At 60.2% G+C, this 20,586-nt stretch overlaps 2 protein-coding genes across 18 annotated transcripts in view; both read left to right on the forward strand.

Moving 5' to 3' along the window:
• SH3BP2 (SH3 domain binding protein 2) overlaps window positions 1–9,151 on the forward strand; it is a 30,552-nt gene extending 21,401 nt beyond the window's left edge. For all 5 annotated transcript variants that reach the window (XM_051836703.2, XM_051836702.2, XM_070067978.1 and 2 more), the window contains exons 6-13: window positions 2,857–2,945; window positions 3,219–3,287; window positions 4,629–5,289; window positions 6,453–6,561; window positions 6,773–6,828; window positions 7,068–7,149; window positions 7,676–7,735; window positions 8,655–9,151. In XM_051836703.2, the coding sequence (XP_051692663.2) occupies window positions 2,857–2,945; window positions 3,219–3,287; window positions 4,629–5,289; window positions 6,453–6,561; window positions 6,773–6,828; window positions 7,068–7,149; window positions 7,676–7,735; window positions 8,655–8,792 (1,264 nt within the window). In that variant the 3' untranslated portion in view covers window positions 8,793–9,151. The remainder of the gene's footprint in view (window positions 1–2,856; window positions 2,946–3,218; window positions 3,288–4,628; window positions 5,290–6,452; window positions 6,562–6,772; window positions 6,829–7,067; window positions 7,150–7,675; window positions 7,736–8,654) is intronic.
• Window positions 9,152–15,501: 6,350 nt separating this feature from the next.
• ADD1 (adducin 1) overlaps window positions 15,502–20,586 on the forward strand; it is an 82,677-nt gene continuing 77,592 nt past the window's right edge. For 10 of the 13 annotated variants that reach the window (XM_051836685.2, XM_051836678.2, XM_051836688.2 and 7 more), the window contains exon 1: window positions 15,503–15,640. The gene's annotated coding sequence lies outside the window, so the exon portion shown is untranslated. Of the gene's footprint in view, window positions 15,641–20,586 lie in introns of all 13 variants that reach the window. The other 3 variants (XM_051836680.2, XM_070067975.1, XM_070067976.1) reach the window with 1 other exon arrangement.

Consider the following 20,586-nt stretch of genomic DNA (forward strand, 5'->3'; position numbering starts at 1 on the left):
CCTCCCTAAAGGTTTTTGTAGAGGCGTCAGCCAGCCCACAAGTATGTGCCACATGTGTGAGCATGTGTGCAGAAGTGTGTCTCTGTCCCCGTCTGTCATCTCTCGCCTCATCTCTGTCCGTGTGTTTGGTAGCTCCTGTGTGGGAGTCACGGGAGGTTTTTTGCCTTCCCCACTCAGGGGGCCTTGGCATTTGTAACAGCTCAGAGCTTTGGGTTCCCAGAGCCTGGACGCCCACCCACGCCCACTCCTCAGGGAGCTGACTCTGTCCTTGCAAGCAGCAGGGTTCTCTGAGCGGGAGCCCAGCCTTTGCCTCCGAGGAAGCCGAGGCACAGAGAGCCAGGTACTCCCAAGGCTGCCCTGCACTGACCCCTGGAGCTCCTAGCCCTGAGCCTCCTCTGGGCAGCAGCAAGTGGACAAATGGCCTGACCCTGAGGCAGGGCTCTGGCCGGTCAGGATGGCCGCACTCAGGGCAAGAACCCCCAGAAGCCCTTGTCTGCGCCTGTGACTCTGGGTGCGTGTGTATTGGAGGGCCTCTGTGTGTGTGTGTGTGTGTGTGTGTGGATCCTGACATCTGTGTGTGTGTATCTGTGTGTGTGTGGATCCTGACATGGTATGTGTGTGTGTGTGGATCCTGACATTGTCTGTGTGTGTGTGTGTGTGTGTGAATCCTGACATCTGTGTGTGTGTCTGGATGTCTGTGTGGATCCTGACATCTGTGTGTGTCTGTGTGTGTGTGTGGATCCTGACATTGTATGTGTGTGTGTGTCTGTGTGTGTGTGTATCCTGACATTGTATGTGTGTGTCTGTGTGTGTATGTGGATCCTGACATTGTATGTGTGTGTGTGTGTGTGTGTGTGGATCCTGACATCTGTATGTGTGTGTGTGTGTGTGTGTGGATCCTGACATTCTATGTGTGTGTGTGTCTGTGTGTGTGTGTGGATCCTGACATTGTATGTGTGTGTGTGTCTGTGTGTGTGTGTGGATCCTGACATCTGTGTGTGTGTATCTGTGTGTGTGTGTGGGTCCTGACATCTGTGTGTGTGTGTGGATCCTGACATGTGTATGTGTGTGTGTGTGGATCCTGACATCTGTGTGTGTGTCTGTCTGTGTGTGTGTCTGTGTGTGTGTGTGTGTGTGGATCCTGACATCTGTGTGTGTGTATCTGTGTGTGTGTGTGGATCCTGACATGGTATGTGTGTGTGTGTGTGGATCCTGACATCTGTGTGTGTGTATCTGTGTGTGTGTGGATCCTGACATGGTATGTGTGTGTGTGTGGATCCTGACATCTGTGTGTGTGTGTATCCTGACATTGTATGTGTGTGTGTGTGTGTGTGTGGATCCTGACATTGTATGTGTGTGTGTGTGTGGGTCCTGACATCTGTGTGTGTGTCTGTGTGTGTGTGAATCCTGACATCTGTGTGTGTGTCTGGATGTCTGTGTGGATCCTGACATCTGTGTGTGTGTATCTGTGTGTGTGTGTGGATCCTGACATGGTATGTGTGTGTGTGTGTGGATCCTGACATCTGTGTCTGTGTGTATGCTGACATTGTATGTGTGTGTGTGTGTGCGTGGATCCTGACATTGTATGTGTGTGTGTGTGTGGGTCCTGACATCTGTGTGTGTGTCTGTGTGTGTGTGTGGATCCTGACATGTGTGTGTGTGTCTGTGTGTGTGTGTGTGGATCCTGACATCTGTGTGTGTGTATCTGTGTGTGTGTGTGGATCCTGACATGGTATGTGTGTGTGTGTGTGGATCCTGACATCTGTGTCTGTGTGTATCCTGACATTGTATGTGTGTGTGTGTGTGTGTATCCTGACATTGTATGTGTGTGTGTGTGTGTGTGGGTCCTGACATCTGTGTGTGTGTCTGTGTGTGTGTGTGTGGATCCTGACATTGTGTGTGTATCTGTGTGTGTGTGTGGATCCTGACATGGTATGTGTGTGTGTGTGTGTGTGTGGATCCTGACATTGTATGTGTGTGTGTGTGTGGGTCCTGACATCTGTGTGTGTCTGTGTGTGTGTGTGGATCCTGACATTGTATGTGTGTGTGTGTGTGTATCCTGACATCTGTGTGTGTGTATCTGTGTGTGTGTGTGGATCCTGACATTGTCTGTGTGTGTGTGTGTGTGTGTGGATCCTGACATCTGTGTGTGTGTCTGTGTGTGTGTGGATCCTGACATTGTACGTGTGTGTGTGTCTGTGTGTGTGTGTGGATCCTGACATCTGTGTCTGTGTGTGGATCCTGACATCTGTGTATGTATATCTGTGTGTGTGTGTATCCTGACATTGTATGTGTGTGTGTGTGTGTGTGTATCCTGACATCTGTGTCTGTGCGCTTGCTCTGTGTCTCGTTTCCATCTGTGTGTGTGTGTCTGTGTGTGTGTGTATCCTTACATTGTATGTGTGTGTGTGTGTGTATCCTGACATCTGTGTCTGTGCGCTTGCTCTGTGTCTCGTTTCCATCTGTGTGTGTGTGTCTGTGTGTGTGTGTATCCTTACATTGTATGTGTGTGTGTGTGTCTGTGTGTGTGTGTATCCTTACATTGTATGTGTGTGTGTGTGTGGATCCTGACATCTGTGTCTGTGTGTGGATCCTGACATCTGTGTATGTATATCTGTGTGTGTGTGTATCCTGACATTGTATGTGTGTGTGTGTGTGTCTGTGTGTGTGTGTGGATCCTGGCATCTGTGTCTGTGTCTGTGCGCTTGCTCTGTGTCTCGTTTCCATCTGTGTGCATGCTTACATGCGTGTGTGTGCACGTCTGTTGCAGTGCTGGCGTGTGCCTGTGGTGGGTCCATGTGTCAGCCTCCTGGGCCTGGTGCCCAGAGCCTGGCCCAGCTGCTCCCTGCATTGCAGCGACTCCAGCTCGGACACTGAGAGCTTCTACGGTGCGGTGGAGCGGCCTGTGGACGTCAGCCTGCTGCCGTGCCCCACGGACAACGAAGGTGAGGCTGGCGCCTTGCCCACACCCTGCCTCCCTGCACACGGGCCTGCTGCCAGTGCCGGGATCAGGACCTCCCCTGGGCTGCGGTCCTGCCCTGTCCCTGTGGATGGCGGTGGCATCTCCCGTCTTCGGCAGCCTGGGTTCTGGGCTCAGCACTGTCACCCATCTGTGCCCCCACAGTCGGAGCGTGGCTGTGGCTCTGCCTGGCCCTCCCCACGTCCTGACACGGCTGGGCCCGGTCACCCAGAGCCTCACACTGGGTCCACTCTTGCAGACTACGAGCGTGACGATGAGGACGACTCATACATGGAGCCCGACTCCCCTGAGCCCACGAAGCTGGAGGGTAGGTGGGGCGAGTGGGCCCGTGGGGACGAGGCTGGGGCTGGGACCAGGGCCCCTCCCAGGCTGGCACTGCCTGTGGCCTCAGTCTCTCAGCTGCAGCAGAGTTGCATGCGGAACACAGCACACGTGGTGCTGGGGGCGGGCAAGGAGGGCCACGGGGGGAGCAGGTCCAGGGCCGCTGCTTCCTGGTGGCTCTGGGCTCTCAGTGGCTTCAGGCCAGGCTGTCACCCAGCACCCCAGCGCCCCGCCACGTCCTGAGGCCCAGGGCCTAGAGGGAGTAGGCTGGTAGAGGCAGTCACAGGTGCAGGAACCAGGGCCGTGCAGGGCTGGGGAGGGTCTGCCTCTGTCCTGTCCTTCGTCACCTCACTCCCTGCCGCTGGACCTGCCCTGATTTCCCTTCCTCTCCAGCCTTCTCATCTTGCTGAGTTCGTTACGTCTCCCTGCGTCTGTCTGCCTGGCCTTGCCCACCACTGACTCCCATCCCACTCCCTTCCGTCACAGCGCACTCCTGGGGTCGGCACTTCAGCCCTCCAGGCCTGCCATTCGCCTCGGTTCCCCTCCGCCTGCATGCTGTGCTGCGTCAGCACAATGGGGGTGGGTACACGGGATCCCCGGTGCAGCTGCTGGCTGACCGCACACCCCCGGCCCAGCCTCCTCCCTGCTGTGGTCAGGCCAGCTTCCACAGCCTGTCCCCACAGCATCTCTTATCGCGGGCTCCAGTGGCTTCCCCATTGCCCATTGCAACACCATGAGCTGTGCCTGGCCTGGCACCTGCCCTTGGTGTCGTGTGCTCCCGGGCCCCTCTTGCTTCTTAGTGTCTGCTGGCCCCTCTAGGGATATCCACCCCTGTGACTGAGGGACACCCAGGGGTCAGGCCTCATTCCCTGGGGGACAGCCAGTGTCCTCACGGACACACGTGTCCAGCAGGACCTCTGAACTCCAGGCCTGTGCCCCTCACTGTCCACAGACATTGCCCGGCCATCACACAGCACCCTAACCCTGTCAGGGACAAACTCTGGCCTTCGTCTTCCCCCATCTGCCCGTGCCCTGGCCTCTCACCTCCGTCCTCAGGAATTCTGTCCTTTCTCTGGTCCAGGCCAAGCCCTGTGAGTCCTCCTCCCCCTCCTGTCATGCTCCCACCTCTGGGGGTCTGCACTTCTGCAGGTTGCACAGGCGCTGTGTGGAGGACAGGTGGGGCGGGTGGTCTGGGGCTGCCCGTGGATGCAGGGCACTGGGCTGCGAAGGGGCCCACACCATAGGCCTGGCAGGCCGCTGCCAGCAGAGGGTGCTGTTGGCCCAGCCTCCAGCCGGTGACACCGACCTGGATCTCTTTGCTCCACAGAGGCCCTGACCTACCCACCTGCCTACCCGCCACCGCCAGTGCCCACGCCCAGGAAGCCAGCCTTCTCCGACTTGCCCCGTGCCCACTCCTTCACCTCCAAGGGCCCAGGCCCCCTCGTCCCACCCCCACCCCCTAAGCGTGGCCTCCCGGATGCCTGCCCCGCCCCGGAGGACTCCCAGAGGGACCTGCTGGGCCTGAGGAGGCCTGAGCCCAGCCTCAGGGTGCCCGCTACTCCCCGAAGGATGAGTGACCCCCCTCTGGGAAGCATGCCCACTGTGCCCAGCCTCCGGAAACCCCACTGCTTCCGGGAGGGCGCCAGCCCCAGCCCCAGCCCGGAGTCCTGGGTCCCTGGTCACAGTGCCGGCTCTGCCTCCAGTTCGGCCGTCTCAGCTGCTGTCACCTCCAGGAACTGTGACAAGCTCAAGTCCTTCCACCTGTCTCCCCGGGGGCCACCCACCTCGGAGCCCCCTCCTGTCCCGGCCAGCAAGCCCAAGTTCCTGAAGACACCTGAGGTGGCCCACCCGGGGGAGGCAGCCAGGGCTGGACTCTTTGTGCCCCCGGTGGCCCCCAGGCCTCCTGCACTGAAGCTGCCCATGCCTGAGGCCGCGGCTCGTCCCGCAGTGCTGCCCAGGCCAGAGAAGCCACTGCCCCCTCGCCTCCAGTGAGTCTGCGCTGTGGGGGTGCCCTGCTTCCCAGACTTGGGGACCCCTCCCTGGCCTGCTCCCTCCCCCACCCCAAGCTATTGCCCAGGCATTGCTGCAGGGGTAGGAAAGTTCCCCATTGCCCCGAGGTGCGCCCGCCCTCTGCTTGCGGACTGGCCACCCCATGGGCAGTGGCCTTGGGGCCAGAGGTTGCCTTGGGAGCAGTGGTCAGTGTGGCCTCAGGGATTCAGGGCCAGCTGCCTGCCCTGGGACGGACCATGGGCTGTGAGCTCTGAGCCAGCAGGCCCTGCCGTCTGGGGCTTCCCAGCCCCGCGTGGGGCTCTGGCTGTGTTTCCTGGTTCTGGGCCATCAGGGATGCTCTGTGCCTGTCCAGACGGGGAGATTCATTGCTGCCTGCTTTAGGGCTGGTGGTGCCAAGAGACCAGGGTGTCCCCCACTCCGTAGGGTCTCCCACTTTGATGGCCCATGGTCAAAGGTGTTTGGGACCCCTCTGGGGCTTTGTACCTCCCGTGGTGTGCTGGCCCAGCACCCCCCAAATGCCTCGACCATGGCACCCTCACCCCAGGTCCAGCTAGGCTCTGCGGGAGAAGTCCTTGGCATGCTCACCCTGTTTCACAGGGACCACAGAGGGGCGATGCTCGCGAGTCACTCGCTGTGCTGAGGCCCGGGGCTGGACCTGGTGCCGTGGGCTGTGTGCGCTGGCGTCCAGGCTTCGGCCTTACCCACGGCCCAGTGGGCAGGGCTCTGTGGGATTCAGGATTCAGCCTGCGGCAGCTGCCTTTGATTCTCCGGAAGCCCTGGCCACACAGGGGCGGCGTCCCCTGGGAGCACTGCATTGTTCATCCTGCACGCGCCCTCCTGCGGCTCTGAGAGGGAGTGGCTCGGCCAAGGTCACAAAGCTGGTCAGCCGCAGAGCTTGGGCCGAGACGCCCCTCCCTCCGCGGCTGTCAGAGCAGGCATCCAGGCTGCACCACCACCCAGGCGTGGGTGCCCAGGACTGGCCCCCGTGCCTCGGGCAGTTCCTGACGCCCCGACAGTCAGCACGGGTCCCTTTCAGAACTGCTGGCCTGGGCCTTTTAGACGCAGAAGCCCCGTCGGGCCCCACTGTGGGTTCTGCTGCTGACCGAGGGGTGTGGCCTCACTTCCTCTCTCTGCCCTGCAGGCGGTCGCCCCCCGATGGGCAGAGTTTCAGGAGTTTCTCCTTCGAAAAACCCCGGGCGCCCTCACAGGCTGACACTGGAGGGGAGGACTCCGATGAGGACTACGAGAAGGCAAGGCTCAGTGGGCCCTGGACCCTGCCTGGCCTGCAGGTGGCCGGCAGTGGGGAGAGCTGCCGGCCCGAGGAGCCCCTTGCTGGCCCTGCTGAGCTAGGAGCCCCCAGGACCCTGGAGCTGAGGGCGACAGAGCTCGGTGCAAAGCCCTGAGCCGGGGGTGGGGTGGGGGCACTCAGGCTTCGACGGTGACCATGCTGGCCTCTTCCAGGTGCCGCTGCCCAGCTCGGTGTTCATCAACACCACGGAATCCTGTGAAGTGGAAAGGTCAGCGCATGTGGGGTGCCAGGTCCCCATCTTCCTGCCTCTCTGTCCCTCTCACCTGACTTGGTGTTGGACAGCCGCCGGCCTGAGTGCAGCGGGAGACCCGGCAGCCGTGGGTCCCACCAGCTGTGCCCTGATTCCTGCTGGCCAAAGTGCAGGAGGCCCAGAGGCAGAGTCCGGGTGTGGGGCGGGGCAGGGCAGGGCAGGAAGGGAGGGCTTACCTGTCAACGCTTGTGTTTCAGGCTGTTCAAAGCCACAAGCCCCCAGGGAGTACCCCAGAATGGCCTGTACGGCATCCGAAACTCTTCCACCAAGTCTGGGAAGGTAGGCACCCGGTGGCTGCGGTGCCCCCATGGGACCTTGTGGCTCTGCCCTGGCCCCGGCCAGCGGTGGGCCAGGACTTCCTGGGTTGTCCAGCACCTCAACCAAATTCTGCCCAGCAGTACCCCATCAGGGAGCAAGAAGGCAGTGTGGGACTCTGGGGGTGGGGTTCGTGCCCTAGGTGGGGCGGTGGCGGCGGCAGGAAGTTGGCCAGCGCAGCCTGTGTCCTGCCGAGTGTGAAGTGAGTGACCTCACCGGCTACCGTTTCCCTGTGGGTGTCAGAGCTGCTTTCAGGTGCACCTGCTCCTGCCACTCGGGTGTCATCTCAGGCTCCCCGAGAGCAGGAGGAGCCCCAGGGCAAGGGGCTGCACAGGGCATCTGGAGCCCTTCCCACCCGCCCTGCAGGACCGCAGGACCCAGCCCTGGTGCTGCTACCTGCCCCCAGCAGGCTTTCCCAGGCTGGGCCCTCCTGAGGTTGGTCCTGCCACCTCTGGGCTGAGCTGTCCACTTCCCGCTTCCCTCCCTGCAGGTTCTGGTCGTGTGGGACGAGATGTCTAACAAAGTGAGGAACTACCGCATCTTTGAGAAGGTCAGGGGGCTCGACCTCACTTGAGGGCCTAGGTTGGATGGGGACCCTGGACCTGGGGCTTGGCCAGGGCCAGAGCAATGACCTGATAGGGTGCAGGTGGTAGGTTAACTAAGACTGGCTGCTGTGGGACACCCGCCCCTTACCCCAGCTCCTGCCATAGGTTAACTAAGACTGGCTGCTGTGGGACACCCGTCCCTTACCCCAGCTCCTACTGTAGGTTAACTAAGACTGGCTGCTGTGGGGCACCCGCCCCTTACCCCAGCTCCTACTGTAGGTTAACTAAGACTGGCTGCTGTGGGATACCCGCCCCTTACCCCAGCTCCTACCGTGGGTTAACTAAGACTGGCTGCTGTGGGACACCCACCCCTTACCCCAGCTCCTACTGTAGGTTAACTAAGACTGGCTGCTGTGGGACACCCGCCCCTTACCCCAGCTCCTACTGTAGGTTAACTAAGACTGGCTGCTGTGGGACACCCGTCCCTTACCCCAGCTCCTACTGTAGGTTAACTAAGACTGGCTGCTGTGGGACACCTGTCCCTTACCCCAGCTCCTACTGTAGGTTAACTAAGACTGGCTGCTGTGGGACACCCACCCCTTACCCCAGCTCCTACTGCCTCAACGTCCCTCTCACCTTGGCCGGCTTCCCCTTCACCCAGAGGAGAGGGTGGTCAGCCCTAGATCCTGGGTTTATTTACACGCTTGTCTGCAGTCCCCTGGGTGCAGGCTGCAGGTCGGACACTTGGGGATGCAGGAGGAAGTGAGGCAGGGCCATGAGGAACGCAGGCTGATGCAGAAGACCAGGGAGCCTGGGGTGGCGGGAGCTGAGCTGACCATGTCAGCATCCCCGCTGACCACCCTGGGTTAGAGAGAGGGACCGAGGTGAGGACCAGCGGGCTGACTCTCGCCTCCTGCCCTGCAGGACTCCAAGGTCTACCTGGAGGGTGAGGTCCTGTTCGTGAGCATCGGCAGCATGGTGGAGCACTACCACAGCCACGTGCTGCCTGGCCACCAGAGCCTGCTGCTACAACACCCCTACGGCTACGCCGGGCCCAGGTGACGCCTGCCCACAGGGCTGCTGGACAAAGGTGGCCAAGGGTGCCGCGGCCCCAGAGCGTGTAGATGGAGACTGAGTGGGAGGATGAGCCTCTCCTGCAGACAGCTTGTGGAGTTCCACCAGGCTGCACCCAGTGGGCTCCAAAGGACCGGAGGACTCTGCTGCCCCACTCAGCCCTGTACTGTCGTAGCCTCCGGGAGCTGAGGCCCCGCACCGAGCCCTGCCTGGGCGTTGAGGACAGGAGTCTGGGCAGGGCTGGGCAGTTGACAGGGGCCTGGGCTGGCCCTGGGACCTCATTGGAACACTAAGACGCAGGCTCCAGGAGGGGCCGTTGCCTTCTAATAAATCAGAGCTGACCTTCATCGCCGTGGCCAGGGCCTGACTGGGAAGGAGTGGGGGCTGCTCGGCTTTCCGGGAGGCCCACCGACGTCTGAGCTGGTGACCGGAGCGGCTCCCAGAATCCCCAAGAGGTGGTCCCCACGTCGTCCAGGGCACAGGCTGCTGCGTGACTTGCCCGGGGACGCAGCTCTGGCGGTCTGGGCTCCCAGCCTGCACTTGGCTGCCAGTTCTGGGGCCCCAGGTGGGCCCAGAGAAGGAGGCTACGAGGCTGGAGTGTCTACAGTTGGTTAGTTCCCTGCATTAACCGGGGTTTGAGTGCATCCTGTGAGCCAGGCCCGTGCTGGGGCTGTGCGGGGGCCGTGGCCTGGCCTGGCTGAGAGCTCAGGGTGGAGATAGTTGAGTATGAGGGGCTCAGAGCTCAGGATCCAGGACAGCTGGGCATGCAGGGGCTGGGAGCCTACAGCCCAGCCGAGGGTTTCAAGACGACTTCTTGCAGGAAGTAGGGCAGGAGGGGTGGGCCCTGCTGCAGCCGAGCCTGCGCGGGGGGGCCCATCTGCGCCGATCCCAAGTCCTGCAGGCAGTCCCGACTGCCTGGTACCCTGGCTAGTCCCTTTTCCCTCTGCCAGTTCAGCCCAGCAGGCCATTCCCTTGGCATCTAGGCTGGACTTTTCATTTTCTTTTTAAAGATTTATTTATTTATTTATTTATTTATTAGAAATGCAGCATTACAGACAGAGGGAGAGACAGAGAGAGAGGTCTTCCATCTGCTGGTTCACTCCCCAAATGGCTGCAGTGCCTGGAGCTGAGCAGATCCGAAGCCAGGAGCTCCTTCTAGGTCTCCCACGCGGATGCAGGGACCCAAGGACTTGGGCCATCTTTCCCAGGCCACAGCAGAGAGCTGGATTGGAAATGGAGCAGCCGGGACATGAGCTGGCACCCACATGGGATGCAGGTGTCACAGGTGGCAGCTTTACCCACTACACCACAGGGCTGGCCCCTGGGCTGGACTTGGTGTGAACACAGCCTCAGCTGAGGGTCAGAGCGGATCAGGGCTAGCAGGCTCCCGAGGGTCATGTGATCCGTGTTGTGCCTGATGTTGGGGAAAGTGTGTGTTAGGTGAAACTCATACCAAGAACCACACTGTGCCCACCAGCCAGTGGTTCACGGTCCAGGGAGCAGGCCTGTGTCGCCCCCTTCCTGCACCAAACCCCGGGAGCCTGTGGTTCCCTGGAGAGGGAGTGACGAGGCGAGCTGGTGGGCGAGGGGTGCAGTGCGCAGCAGGCCCTGTGTCCAGTGCGGCCATCTGCCTGCAGGCCAGGCTTCCAGCACAGGTCTGCGGCCGGGCTGTCTCTTCAGCCAGAGGAGGCGGAGCACCACGTCAGCCCTGGGGCACGGGGAGTTCCTGGTGTTCATCCTCTCTGTGGCTGGAATGCTTTGCTGTTTGCCCCTAACTCGCCTGGCGACCTTTGGCCTGGAGTGGGTGGTGGTGGGAGGAGGCCCCGGCGCCCCCCGAGTGGTTTTCTTCCTGTAGAATTGTAACATTGGGGGTCGGATGAGAGAAGTGCGTCCCAGCCAGTGCCTGGCCCCTGCCAAGCTGGGGGCGTGCTGCGCGTGGCAGTCCTCTAACTCAGCGGTGACCTTGGCCAGCTCATCTGCCAGAGGGTATTGAAGATCCCTGGGCTGGAAGGTTTGGGGGCTGGAGGGCCCAGAGCCAGGTGACAGGTCCTCTGGCCAGCTGGACAGGTGCCTGTGGCTGCACAAGGCCCACCCTGGCGCCTGGCCCAGCCTCGTCTCCCCTCCCAGACCTGGGCTTCAGTTGCAGGAGTGTAGGTGCTGGGGTGCGGTGGGGTGGTTACAGGGCCTGGCTACAGTCCTGCAGCATGAAGGAGGGGCTGGAAGGCGCTCACCCCCTCCTGAGACCTGCCACAGATGTTTTATCCCACGTATGGGGCTGCGGGTGTTGCTGCTCACCAAGCGCTCCTGAGCTGGGTGCTTGACTAAATTTGCGTGGCGAAGTATCCGCCATTAGTCTTGTTTTACAGGTGAGAGAACCGAGGCTCAGAGACCTGGGTTCAAATCCCAGCCCTGCCACCCCCTCATGGGACCCCTTCAGTCCTTCAAGTCCTGCAAGCTTCAGTCCTGCAAGCCCAGGCCTTGGCCTTGCCTGGCTCCTACCACCTGTTAGCCTCTTCACCATCGTGGGGTGAGTAGTCAGCTCTGCTTGCCTCCCAGGGGTCTTGGGGTGCCCTTACCCACCCCAGGGGGCCGTGTCTCTGCCCTCCAGGCCTCAGTCTCTGAGGCTAGGTCCACAGCAGGGCTAGCTAGGCCCTGCCTGTCACGATGAATTCAGAGACGGCTTTGGTTCTGGGCCTGGGGGAAAGACCCCTCTGCCAGCTGACTGTAACTGTGGTTTGAGTCCGCCTACCTTTGTTCTCTAAGTGGGCAGTGCCCACTAACAGATTTTTATCGTAGAAAGATGTTTTTAGAATTAGAAGCGACCTCACCTTCTTGAGTTGTTCCCATTCCAAACTCTCAACTCTGGGTCACGCTGCTGGTCAGGGCACAGGAGGTCCTTCCTGCATCCCTGCCGTGGTCCAGTGGCTCTCGACAGGAGGGGGAAGGAAAGGCCGAGGCCTGGGGCTTGGTGCTCCGTGCTAACGCCCTTGAGCACAGCCCCTGACCATCCCCATGTTGTAGACAGGCTGACAGGCCCAGAAGAGAAGAGGGTTTGGAGTGTGGCCCAGGCTGGGCGGGGGGGAGCAGTGACCTAGAGGACACCAAGGTCACACAAGGTACATGGGGCCAAGCTGGGGCTTGAACCAGACCCCGTGTCTCTTGTGAGGTGAGGGAGGCCCCAGGCTCTGTCTGTGATGCAGCGGCATTGAGCCCTCCTGGGCTCCTCACACACACCCTGCCCCATCTCTGCCCACACATCCTGTTCCCTCCACCGGATTGGGGCTGGAGCTGTCTTTGGACAGAGTGTGGCAGACAGGCTAGTGCTGTCACAATGCAGATGCAAGTGGCAATGCCTCTGCCAAGTGCTGTCCAGCCACCCCCCCCCCCCAGAGCACCCTGGCCCACCCTCCTCCTTCCCAGGGGCCTTCTCGGGCATCAGAGGCTGCGACCGCTGCCCTTTGGCTCAGCTCTGGCTCCAGCTGGGGCCGTGCAGAGCTGGGACACGTTCCTTTTCCCCTTCATTTCCCATGGAATAAAACACTTATACAGGGGCAGGTGTTATGGCACAGCTGGTTATGCTACTTCTCGGGACACTCACATCCCACGTCAGAGTACCTGGGATTTAGTTCCATCTCCACTTCCTCTTTTTTTTTTTTTTTTTTTTTTTTTAAGATTTGTTTATTTGAAAGAGTTACATAGAGATAGAGACAGAGAGAGGTCTTCCATCTGCTGGTTCACTCCCCAAGTGGCTGCAATGGCTGGAGCTGAAGTGATCTGAGGCGTCTTCCGTGTCTCCCACGTGGGTGCAGGGGCTCAAGGACTTGGGCCATCTTCTGCTGCTTTCCCAGGTGCATTAGCAGGGAGCTGGATTGGAAGTGGAGCAGCTGGGACTTCAACAGTAGTACATATGGTTTGCTGGCACTGCAGGCTGGGGCTTTAAGCTGCTGTGCCACAGTGCCGGCCACGCCATCTCTGCCTCCAGTACAGCTTCCTGGTAATGTGCCTCGTGGGGGACAAGGGGTGTTGGGTGCCCAGATGGAGCTCCAAGCTCCATGCTCCTGGCTTTGGCCTGGCCCAGCACTAGCTATTGTGGGTGTCTGAGGAGTGAACCAGTGCATAGAGGATCTCTGTCTCTCTCTTGCTCTGCCTTTCAACTAAATAGAGTTGGTGTTTTGTTTTTTTTTTTTTTTTTTTTTTTTTTTTTTTTTTTTTTGACAGGCAGAGTGGACAGTGAGAGAGAGAGACAGAGAGAAAGGTCTTCCTTTGCCGTTGGTTCACCCTTCAATGGCCGCCGCGGCCAGCGCGCTGCAGCCGGCACACCGCGCTGATCCGATGGCAGGAGCCAGGAGCCAGGTGCTTTTCCTGGTCTCCTATGGGGTGCAGGGCCCAAGTACCTGGGCCATCCTCCACTGCACTCCCTGGCCACAGCAGAGAGCTGGCCTGGAAGAGGGGCAACCGGGACAGAATCCAGTGCCCCGACCGGGACTAGAACCTGGTGTGCCGGCGCCGCAAGGCGGAGGATTAGCCTAGTGAGCCGCGGCGCCGGCCTAAATAGAGTTTTAAACATACACACACACATACATGCAAAGGGCATCAGCCAGACACACAGCACTGTGTAATGACTGTGCAGCTTCCACCAAGAGATAGCCTCGCTAGGAATGCCCCTCACGGTACCACCGTTCCTTTGCCGGGGTTGAGTGAGTCTCGTGTTCCTGTTTTTCTCACATCGCCCAATTATGCATCTATCATAGTGTTTTCCTGTTTCTGTATTTAACAGTTTTTTGAAGGGTTGACAGAGATCTGTTTCCCATTTGCTGGTTCACTTCTCAAACACCCACAAGAGCTGGTGCTGGGCCAGGCCGAAGGCCTAAGCCAGGACTGCAGCTGGGTCTTGCCTGTGGGCGGCAGGAAGCCAAGTTCTCAGGCCATCGTCGCTGACTGCCGGGTGCATTAGCAGGAAGCAGAGCAGGAGAGACTTGTCACGTGGGGTGCAGTGACTTAATTACTGAATCAAGCACCTGCCGCACCGGCCCTTTTACAATGGCACTAATCCCTCCTACCTCTTAGTGTTCCTTGCTATGGTTTGAATGTTAATTTGGGTTTCTCCCAAAGGCCCTTGTTTTAAAGACCTGGTTCCTCGAGTCTTATGCTGATGGTTAGTGGTTTGATGTTAATGATATATAAAGGTGGAGTTTTGTGTTTTTTTAAAAAATTATTTGAAGTGTGTGTTGGGAGGGTGACCATTCACTGGCTCACTCTCCAAACGCCCCCAAAAGGTAGGGCTGGGCTGGGGCCAAAGCCAGGAGCAGGGAACACAATCAAGGTCTCCCACGTGGGTGGCAGGACCGTGGTTCGAGCCCCTGGTAGGCAGCAGTTTAATCACCTGCCTGGTTTCTTTTCCCACGTGTTCAAGCTCAGTGGTCTGTTTTGTTTTTTTGGTTTTTTTTTTTTTGTTTTTTAAGTTTGTTTATTTGAAAGGCTGAATTACAGGGGCGGGGGTTTCCATCTGTTGGTTCACGCCCCACTCCCCAGATGGCCACAACAGCCTGGAACTTCTCCTGGGTCTCCCATGTGGGTGCAGGGGGCCAAGCACGTGGACCATCTTCTGCTGCTTTCCCAGGTGCTTTAGCTGGGAGCTGGATTGGAAGAGGAGCAGCCGGGACGCCAGCAGGTGGGGTGCTGGGGTCGCAGGCAGCTTTGCCGGCTAAGGCACAAGGTCGGCCCCTCCCCAGGGTCTGTCTGCCGCCGTCCTGGCCTGGTCATCTCATTTTCCTTTCCGCTGGAGGTGCCTTGGCTCTCCATGGGTGTGCTCACCTACCCTTCCCTCGCTAACCCTCAGGGTGCCTCCCTGAGCCAGACCCCTTCGCTGGGCGCGGGGTCTTCTCAGAAACGTCATCTGGGGAAGGCCAAGGTCCAGGACGGGGGTCCCAGGACGGGGGTCACTGTCTCCCACCTCCGGACTCGTGAGCAAGGTCAGAGCCCGCGTCCCACACCCAGCCCTGGTTCGCTTTCTGTGGACACGAAGGGAACAAGCCCTGGCCTTTCTGGCTCTCTGGAGCGGCCGCAGCGGCAGTGTGCAAGGTGTCCAGGCGCTGGCCGGCGGCCAGCATCAGCAGGCCGGGCCGGGTTCCCAGAGGCATTCACTCCTGTCCGCCGAGCCTTATCGGGGCCCACAGGCCCAGCGCTCCCGGCCCCACCCTGCCGCCACCGTCTGCAGACCCGCACTCGGGGGCCCCCGTCAGTCCGCAGGACGAGGGGGCGAAGCGGGCGGCGAGAGGCCCCTGTGGCCGAGACCGGACTAGGCCAGCTCGCTGCCCTGCGCGGGGCGTCGACGGACGCCTGACCAGCGACACCGACGGGGACCGAATGGTTCCGGGGAGGCGGGGCCGGCCTCCGAAGGCCGCCGCCCGCTGACCAGTCTAGCCGCAGCCTCGGCCGCCCGCAGGGCCCGGGCGGGGCCGCTCCGCACCGAGGCGAGTTTCGCGAACCGGGGCGGCCGCAGGTCGCCAGACGGCCCGGGCCCGCCTCCAGCCCCGCCCCGCGCAGGCCCGCCTCTCGGCCCAGCCAATCGCAGCGCCCGTTGCTTGGCCGTGGCGGCGCGCGCCGGGCCAATGGGGCGGCGCGTTGTTGGGCTGCGGCGCCGCAGGCCGCACCCAAATCTGGCGGCGGAGGCGAGGACTCTGGACTGAGAGGGTGGGCGGCGGGGCGGGCGGGGCTGCGGGCCGCGGTGCGCGCGGCGGACAGGGGGCGGAGCCGGAGCCGGAGCCGGAGCCGGAGCCGGGCGTCCCGCACTCGGACCCGGGAGCCGCGAGCGCTGCCCACGACTCGCCCCTGAGGTGAGGCCGCGGGCAGGGGCGGCGGGCGCGGGCGCGGGGCCTGGGCGCGGCCTGTCAGCGCGGAGGCCGCGGGCGCGGCGGGCTGGGGCGCGCCCTGGGCCGCGGGGGGCTCCGCGGGCGCGGCCCGGGCGGGGGTCCGCGTCCTGCCGGCGCCCGGCTCGGCCGGGTGGTCCTGGCGGGTGGGGCCGGGCTGCGCTCGCTCCGCGCGCCGTCGCGGCCCGCCTTCCCGCGCGGCGTGGGCTCCCTGCAGCGCGTTTGCTGGGCGCGCCGGCCGTGCGGGTTTTGTGCCCGAGGACCCGGCGCGGCGGGCGGTGGCTGTTCTTTGCTGAGGGAGTGTTGGCTGACCGCTGCTCGCTGTCCACGCGCGTGAGAGCGGGGCCGCCGTCCGGAGTGGAGCCCAGGCCGCGCGCAGAGGCGTGATGTCTGAATTATCACTGTTTTCACGCAGGATTGTAGTGCTGGCTTCGGGCTTCCGCTCTGGGAGGGCAGCTCCGAGCCGTCCTGGCGGAAGTGCGCGCCGCCGCTGGCGCTGCTGTGGCGGGGCCCTGGAGTGGGGCCGCACGCGGGGCCCGGGCTGCGCCCCTCTCCGCACTGGGGGCCCGGGCTGCGCCCCTCTCCGCACGGGGGGCCCGGGCTGTGCCCCTCTCCACACCGCGTCCTGGGCCCGGGCTGCGCCCCTCTCCGCACGGGGGGCCCGGGCTGCGCCCCTCTCCGCACGGGGGGCCCGGGCTGCGCCCCTCTCCGCACGGGGGCCCGGGCTGCGCCCCTCTCCGCACGGGGGGCCCGGGCTGCGCCCCTCTCCGCACGGGGGGCCCGGGCTGCGCCCCTCTCCGCACTGGGGGCCCGGGCTGCGCCCCTCCGCACTGGGGGCCCGGGCTGCGCCCCTCTCCGCACGGGGGACCCGGGCTGCGCCCCTCTCCGCACTGGGGGCCCGGGCTGCGCCCCTCTCCGCACGGGGGGCCCGGGCTGCGCCCCTCTCCGCACGGGGGGCCCGGGCTGCGCCCCTCTCCGCACTGGGGGCCCGGGCTGCGCCCCTCCGCACTGGGGGCCCGGGCTGCGCCCCTCTCCGCACGGGGGGCCCGGGCTGCGCCCCTCTCCGCACGCGGGGCCCCGGGCTGTGCCCCTCTCCGCACTGGGGGCTCGGGCTGCGCCCCTCTCCGCACCGCACGCGGGGCCCGGGCTGCGCCCCTCTCCGCACGGCGTCCTGGGCCCGGGCTGCGCCCCTCTCCGCACGGGGGGCCCGGGCTGTGCCCCTCTCCACACCGCGTCCTGGGCCCGGGCTGCGCCCCTCTCCGCACTGGGGGCCCGGGCTGCGCCCCTCTCCGCACGCGGGGCCTCCTGCCCCAGCCCTTGCCTGGCCTGCCGGCGACGTTCGGTTGCGTGTTCCTCGGTTTGCCGTGGAAACCGTTTCCTGACACGGTTGTCAGTGTTCTGTGTGGAAAACTGATGATCGCGGTGCTTGAAGAAGCACCAAGTCTTCCTGCAGTGAGCCCGCAGGTCGAGGCACCGCTGTGGCCTCTCCCGCGTTCCTGATCCCCTTCGCTGCGCAGTGTAGACGGAATAGTGCCCTGTAGCCCAGCCCGTCTTAACCAGCCTCAGGTATGCGGCCGTCCTACCGGTGTCTGATGAGCGTCGCACCGTGTGGCTCTTAAAAGGTTTGGAAGAGATAAACACGAATACCACTGTCCGCAAGGAGCCAGCCAGCGTTCAGTACTGCTCCCTCGCCCAGCATCTCTGACAGTTTGGATCAGGACGTAGATGCCGCACGTACGTGTGACTGGCTTTAACCTAGATTGCGCCTAAGGCTTTTGTTTTCCTGAAATTTATTTGTTGATAAAACCTGGAAGTTTGCCATGTGGAGCTGCGTATGGCGTGGGTTTTGTCCTGATTTGTGGGTTAAGGATGCAGTTACTGTAAACTGGTAACTAGATCTAAGGGTGTGATGAGATTCAGGCGTGATTGACTTTGGCAGGTAAGTAGACAAGTAATGATATGTAGCCCCTTTTCTTGTTAGCAGTCCTTAATGCTCAGTGCCTACAGGAAGTTCATTAGGCACTGAAAAATGTTGGTATTATAATTCTGTAACTTCATTTGTTAAACGGAATATTTCTTCTGTTTTTAAGATGGAATTTTTTTAAAGAGAAAGTTCTCTTCATCCACTGCTCTGTTGTGTTCAAGTATAGCTCTTTTTTAAAAAACATTTATATATTTATTTGAAAGGCAGCGTGACAGATCTTCCATCTGTTGGTTCCCTCCCCAAGTGGCTGCAACAGCCAGGCTGAGCCAAGTGGAAGGCAGGAGCCAGGAGCTTGTTCTGGGTCTTCCATATGGGGCCCAAGCACTAGGGCTGTCTTCCGCTGCTTTTCTCAGGCCGTTAGCAGAATGCTGGATTGGAAGTGGAGCAGCTGGGACTTGAACTGGCATCTCTATGGATGGCAGTGCCTGGCAGCCCGAAGTGTGGCTCCTGGGTAGAGTAGGGGCCAGCTTTGTGGCACGGAGGGTCAAGCCGCCACCTGCATGGCCAGCGTCCCGTATGGGAGCCCTGGCTGCTCTGCTTCCAGCGTGGCTTCCCGCTAGGATGCCTGGAAAGGACACAGAAGACGGCCCAGGTGTTTGGGCTGTGCCGTCCGTGTGGAGACCAGGGTAGGGCTGGCCCGTCTCTGGCCATTGTGGCCATCTGGGGAGTGAACCAGATGATGAAAGATTCTCTCTCTCTGTGTCTTGACTTTTAGATAAATAAAAAATTTTTTAAAAAGAAAAAAAGATGGGTTCTTACTTCTCCATTACTTACTGGGCATGAAAATAGTGAATTGGTTTACTGACATATTTGTTTTTTTAAAAGATTTATTTATTTACTTGAAAGGCACAGTTACGCAGAGGCAGAGAGAGGGAGAGGAAGAGAGAGGGGGAGAGAGAGATCTTTCATCCCTGGTTCACTCCCCAGATGTCTTTGATGGCCGGAGCTGCGCCAATCCAAAGCCAGGAGCAGGAGCCAGGAGCTTCTCCTGGGTCTCCCACGTGGGTGCAGGGGCCCAAGGACTTGGGGGCATCTTCCACTGCTTTCCCAGGCCACGGCAGAGAGCTGGATCGGAAGTAGGGCAGTCAGAACTCAAACCAGCGCCCACATGGGATGCTGGTACTGCAGGTGCCAGCTTTACCTGCTATGCCACAGTGCCGGCCCCCATATTTATTTTTTGCTAGAAAATTTTTAAGCTTTATTATTATTATTTAGATTTATTTATTTATTTGAAAGGCAGAGTTACAGAGAAGAAGAGGCAGAGAGGGGGAGAGAGAGGGAGGGAGGAGGGGTCAGTATTGATCCATTGGCTCACTCCCCAAATGGCTGCAACGGTCACAGCTGGACCCATCCGAAGCCAGGAGCCAGATTCTTCCAGGTCTCCCATGCGTGTGCAGGAGCCCAACCATTTGGGTCATCTTCTGCTGCTTTTCCCAGGCCATTAGTGGGTAGCTGGACCCAAAGTGGAGCAGCTGGGACGTGAACCGGTGCTCACCTGGGATGCTGGCATCACGGGCAGTGGCTTTATCAGCTGTGCCACAACACCAGTCCTGAACTTTTTTCCTTAAAGATTTGCTTATTTGAAAGGCAGAGTGGCAGAGGAGGGAGAGACAACAAAGGGGCTGTAGGGAGAGAGATGTTTCCAGTCTGTTGGCTCACTCCCCAAATGGCCACAACAGCCAAGGCTGGGCCAGGCTGGAGCCAGGAGCCAGAACTCCATCCTGGTCTCTCATGTGGTGGCAGGACCCAAGCACTTGGAGCCATCTTCTGCCTTCCCAGGCACATCATTAGGAAGCTGAGTCAAAGTGGAGTAACTGGGAGTGGAATCCACACTCTTGTATTGGATGCCCACATCGCTAGTGGCAGCTTAACCCATGTGCCACCATGCTGGAAAGAGAGAGAGAAAAAGAGAGGGAGAGAGGAGGGAGGGATAGAGGGAAGGAGGGAGAGGTCTTCCGTCTGCTGGTTCACTCCCCAATTGGCCGCAATGGCTGGAGCTGGAGCCAGGAGCTTCTTCTGGGTCTCCCACATGGGTGCAGGGGCCCAAGGACTTGGACCATCCTCCACTGCTTTCCCAGGCCACAGCAGAGAGCTGGACTGGAAGTGGAGCAGCCGAGACTTGAGAACCAGTGCCCACATGGGCTGCCGGCACTGCAGATGGTGGCTTTACCCGCTACGCCACAGTGCTGCTGGCCCCATCCCTGAATTTTTTGAGGTACCCTCACGTGTACCTTTGTGAGCTCACAGACTTGCATATTTCATGTTTCAGTCAGGTGTTATCCTTGTTGGTGCTCATGTTGTCTCGTCTTTGTCCGTTAGGAATTTTCAGATTGGCTCCCGAATCTTTTAGACAAAATCTTATTTAGACACGATACTTCGCTTCTTTCTTTTGTGATAAATATACAAGACTCATACATTTTCTGTTTTAGCCCTAGAATCATCCATTCTCCGGGGGGCCTTGCTTTCTTTTGATGAAAAATAGTTCAGGTTGAGCGACTCTAATCCCAAAATCGCAAATCCAGAGTGCTCCAAAATCTGAAACTTTGTGAGGCAACAAGTGAAAAATCCTGCAGCGTCCGCATGTGGTGGGCTGCACCCGAAACACAGGCACATTACACTGTCTCCTCATGGCCTCTTCAGCTGCTGTACAAATCTCGTTTCACACATAAAAGGATGAAAAATATGGTGTAAAGGTGCTCTCCAGGCACGTGTACGAGGTGGATATGAAACATAAATGAATTACATGTTTAGACTCTGGTCCCATTGATAACAGTATCTAATTATGCAAATGTTCCAAATCTGGAGAAACATGAAATTTGATCCAAAATACTTGTGATCCGCTGCATTTGGGTGGGGACTACTCAGTCTGTGTGGGAGACCGTGACCGGGGCCTTTGGGTTGCCTGTCGTGCCTGGGATGACGTTTATGG

The sequence above is a fragment of the Oryctolagus cuniculus genome, chromosome 2, assembly GCF_964237555.1.
Source record: "Oryctolagus cuniculus chromosome 2, mOryCun1.1, whole genome shotgun sequence".
Taxonomy (NCBI): Eukaryota; Metazoa; Chordata; class Mammalia; order Lagomorpha; family Leporidae; genus Oryctolagus; species Oryctolagus cuniculus.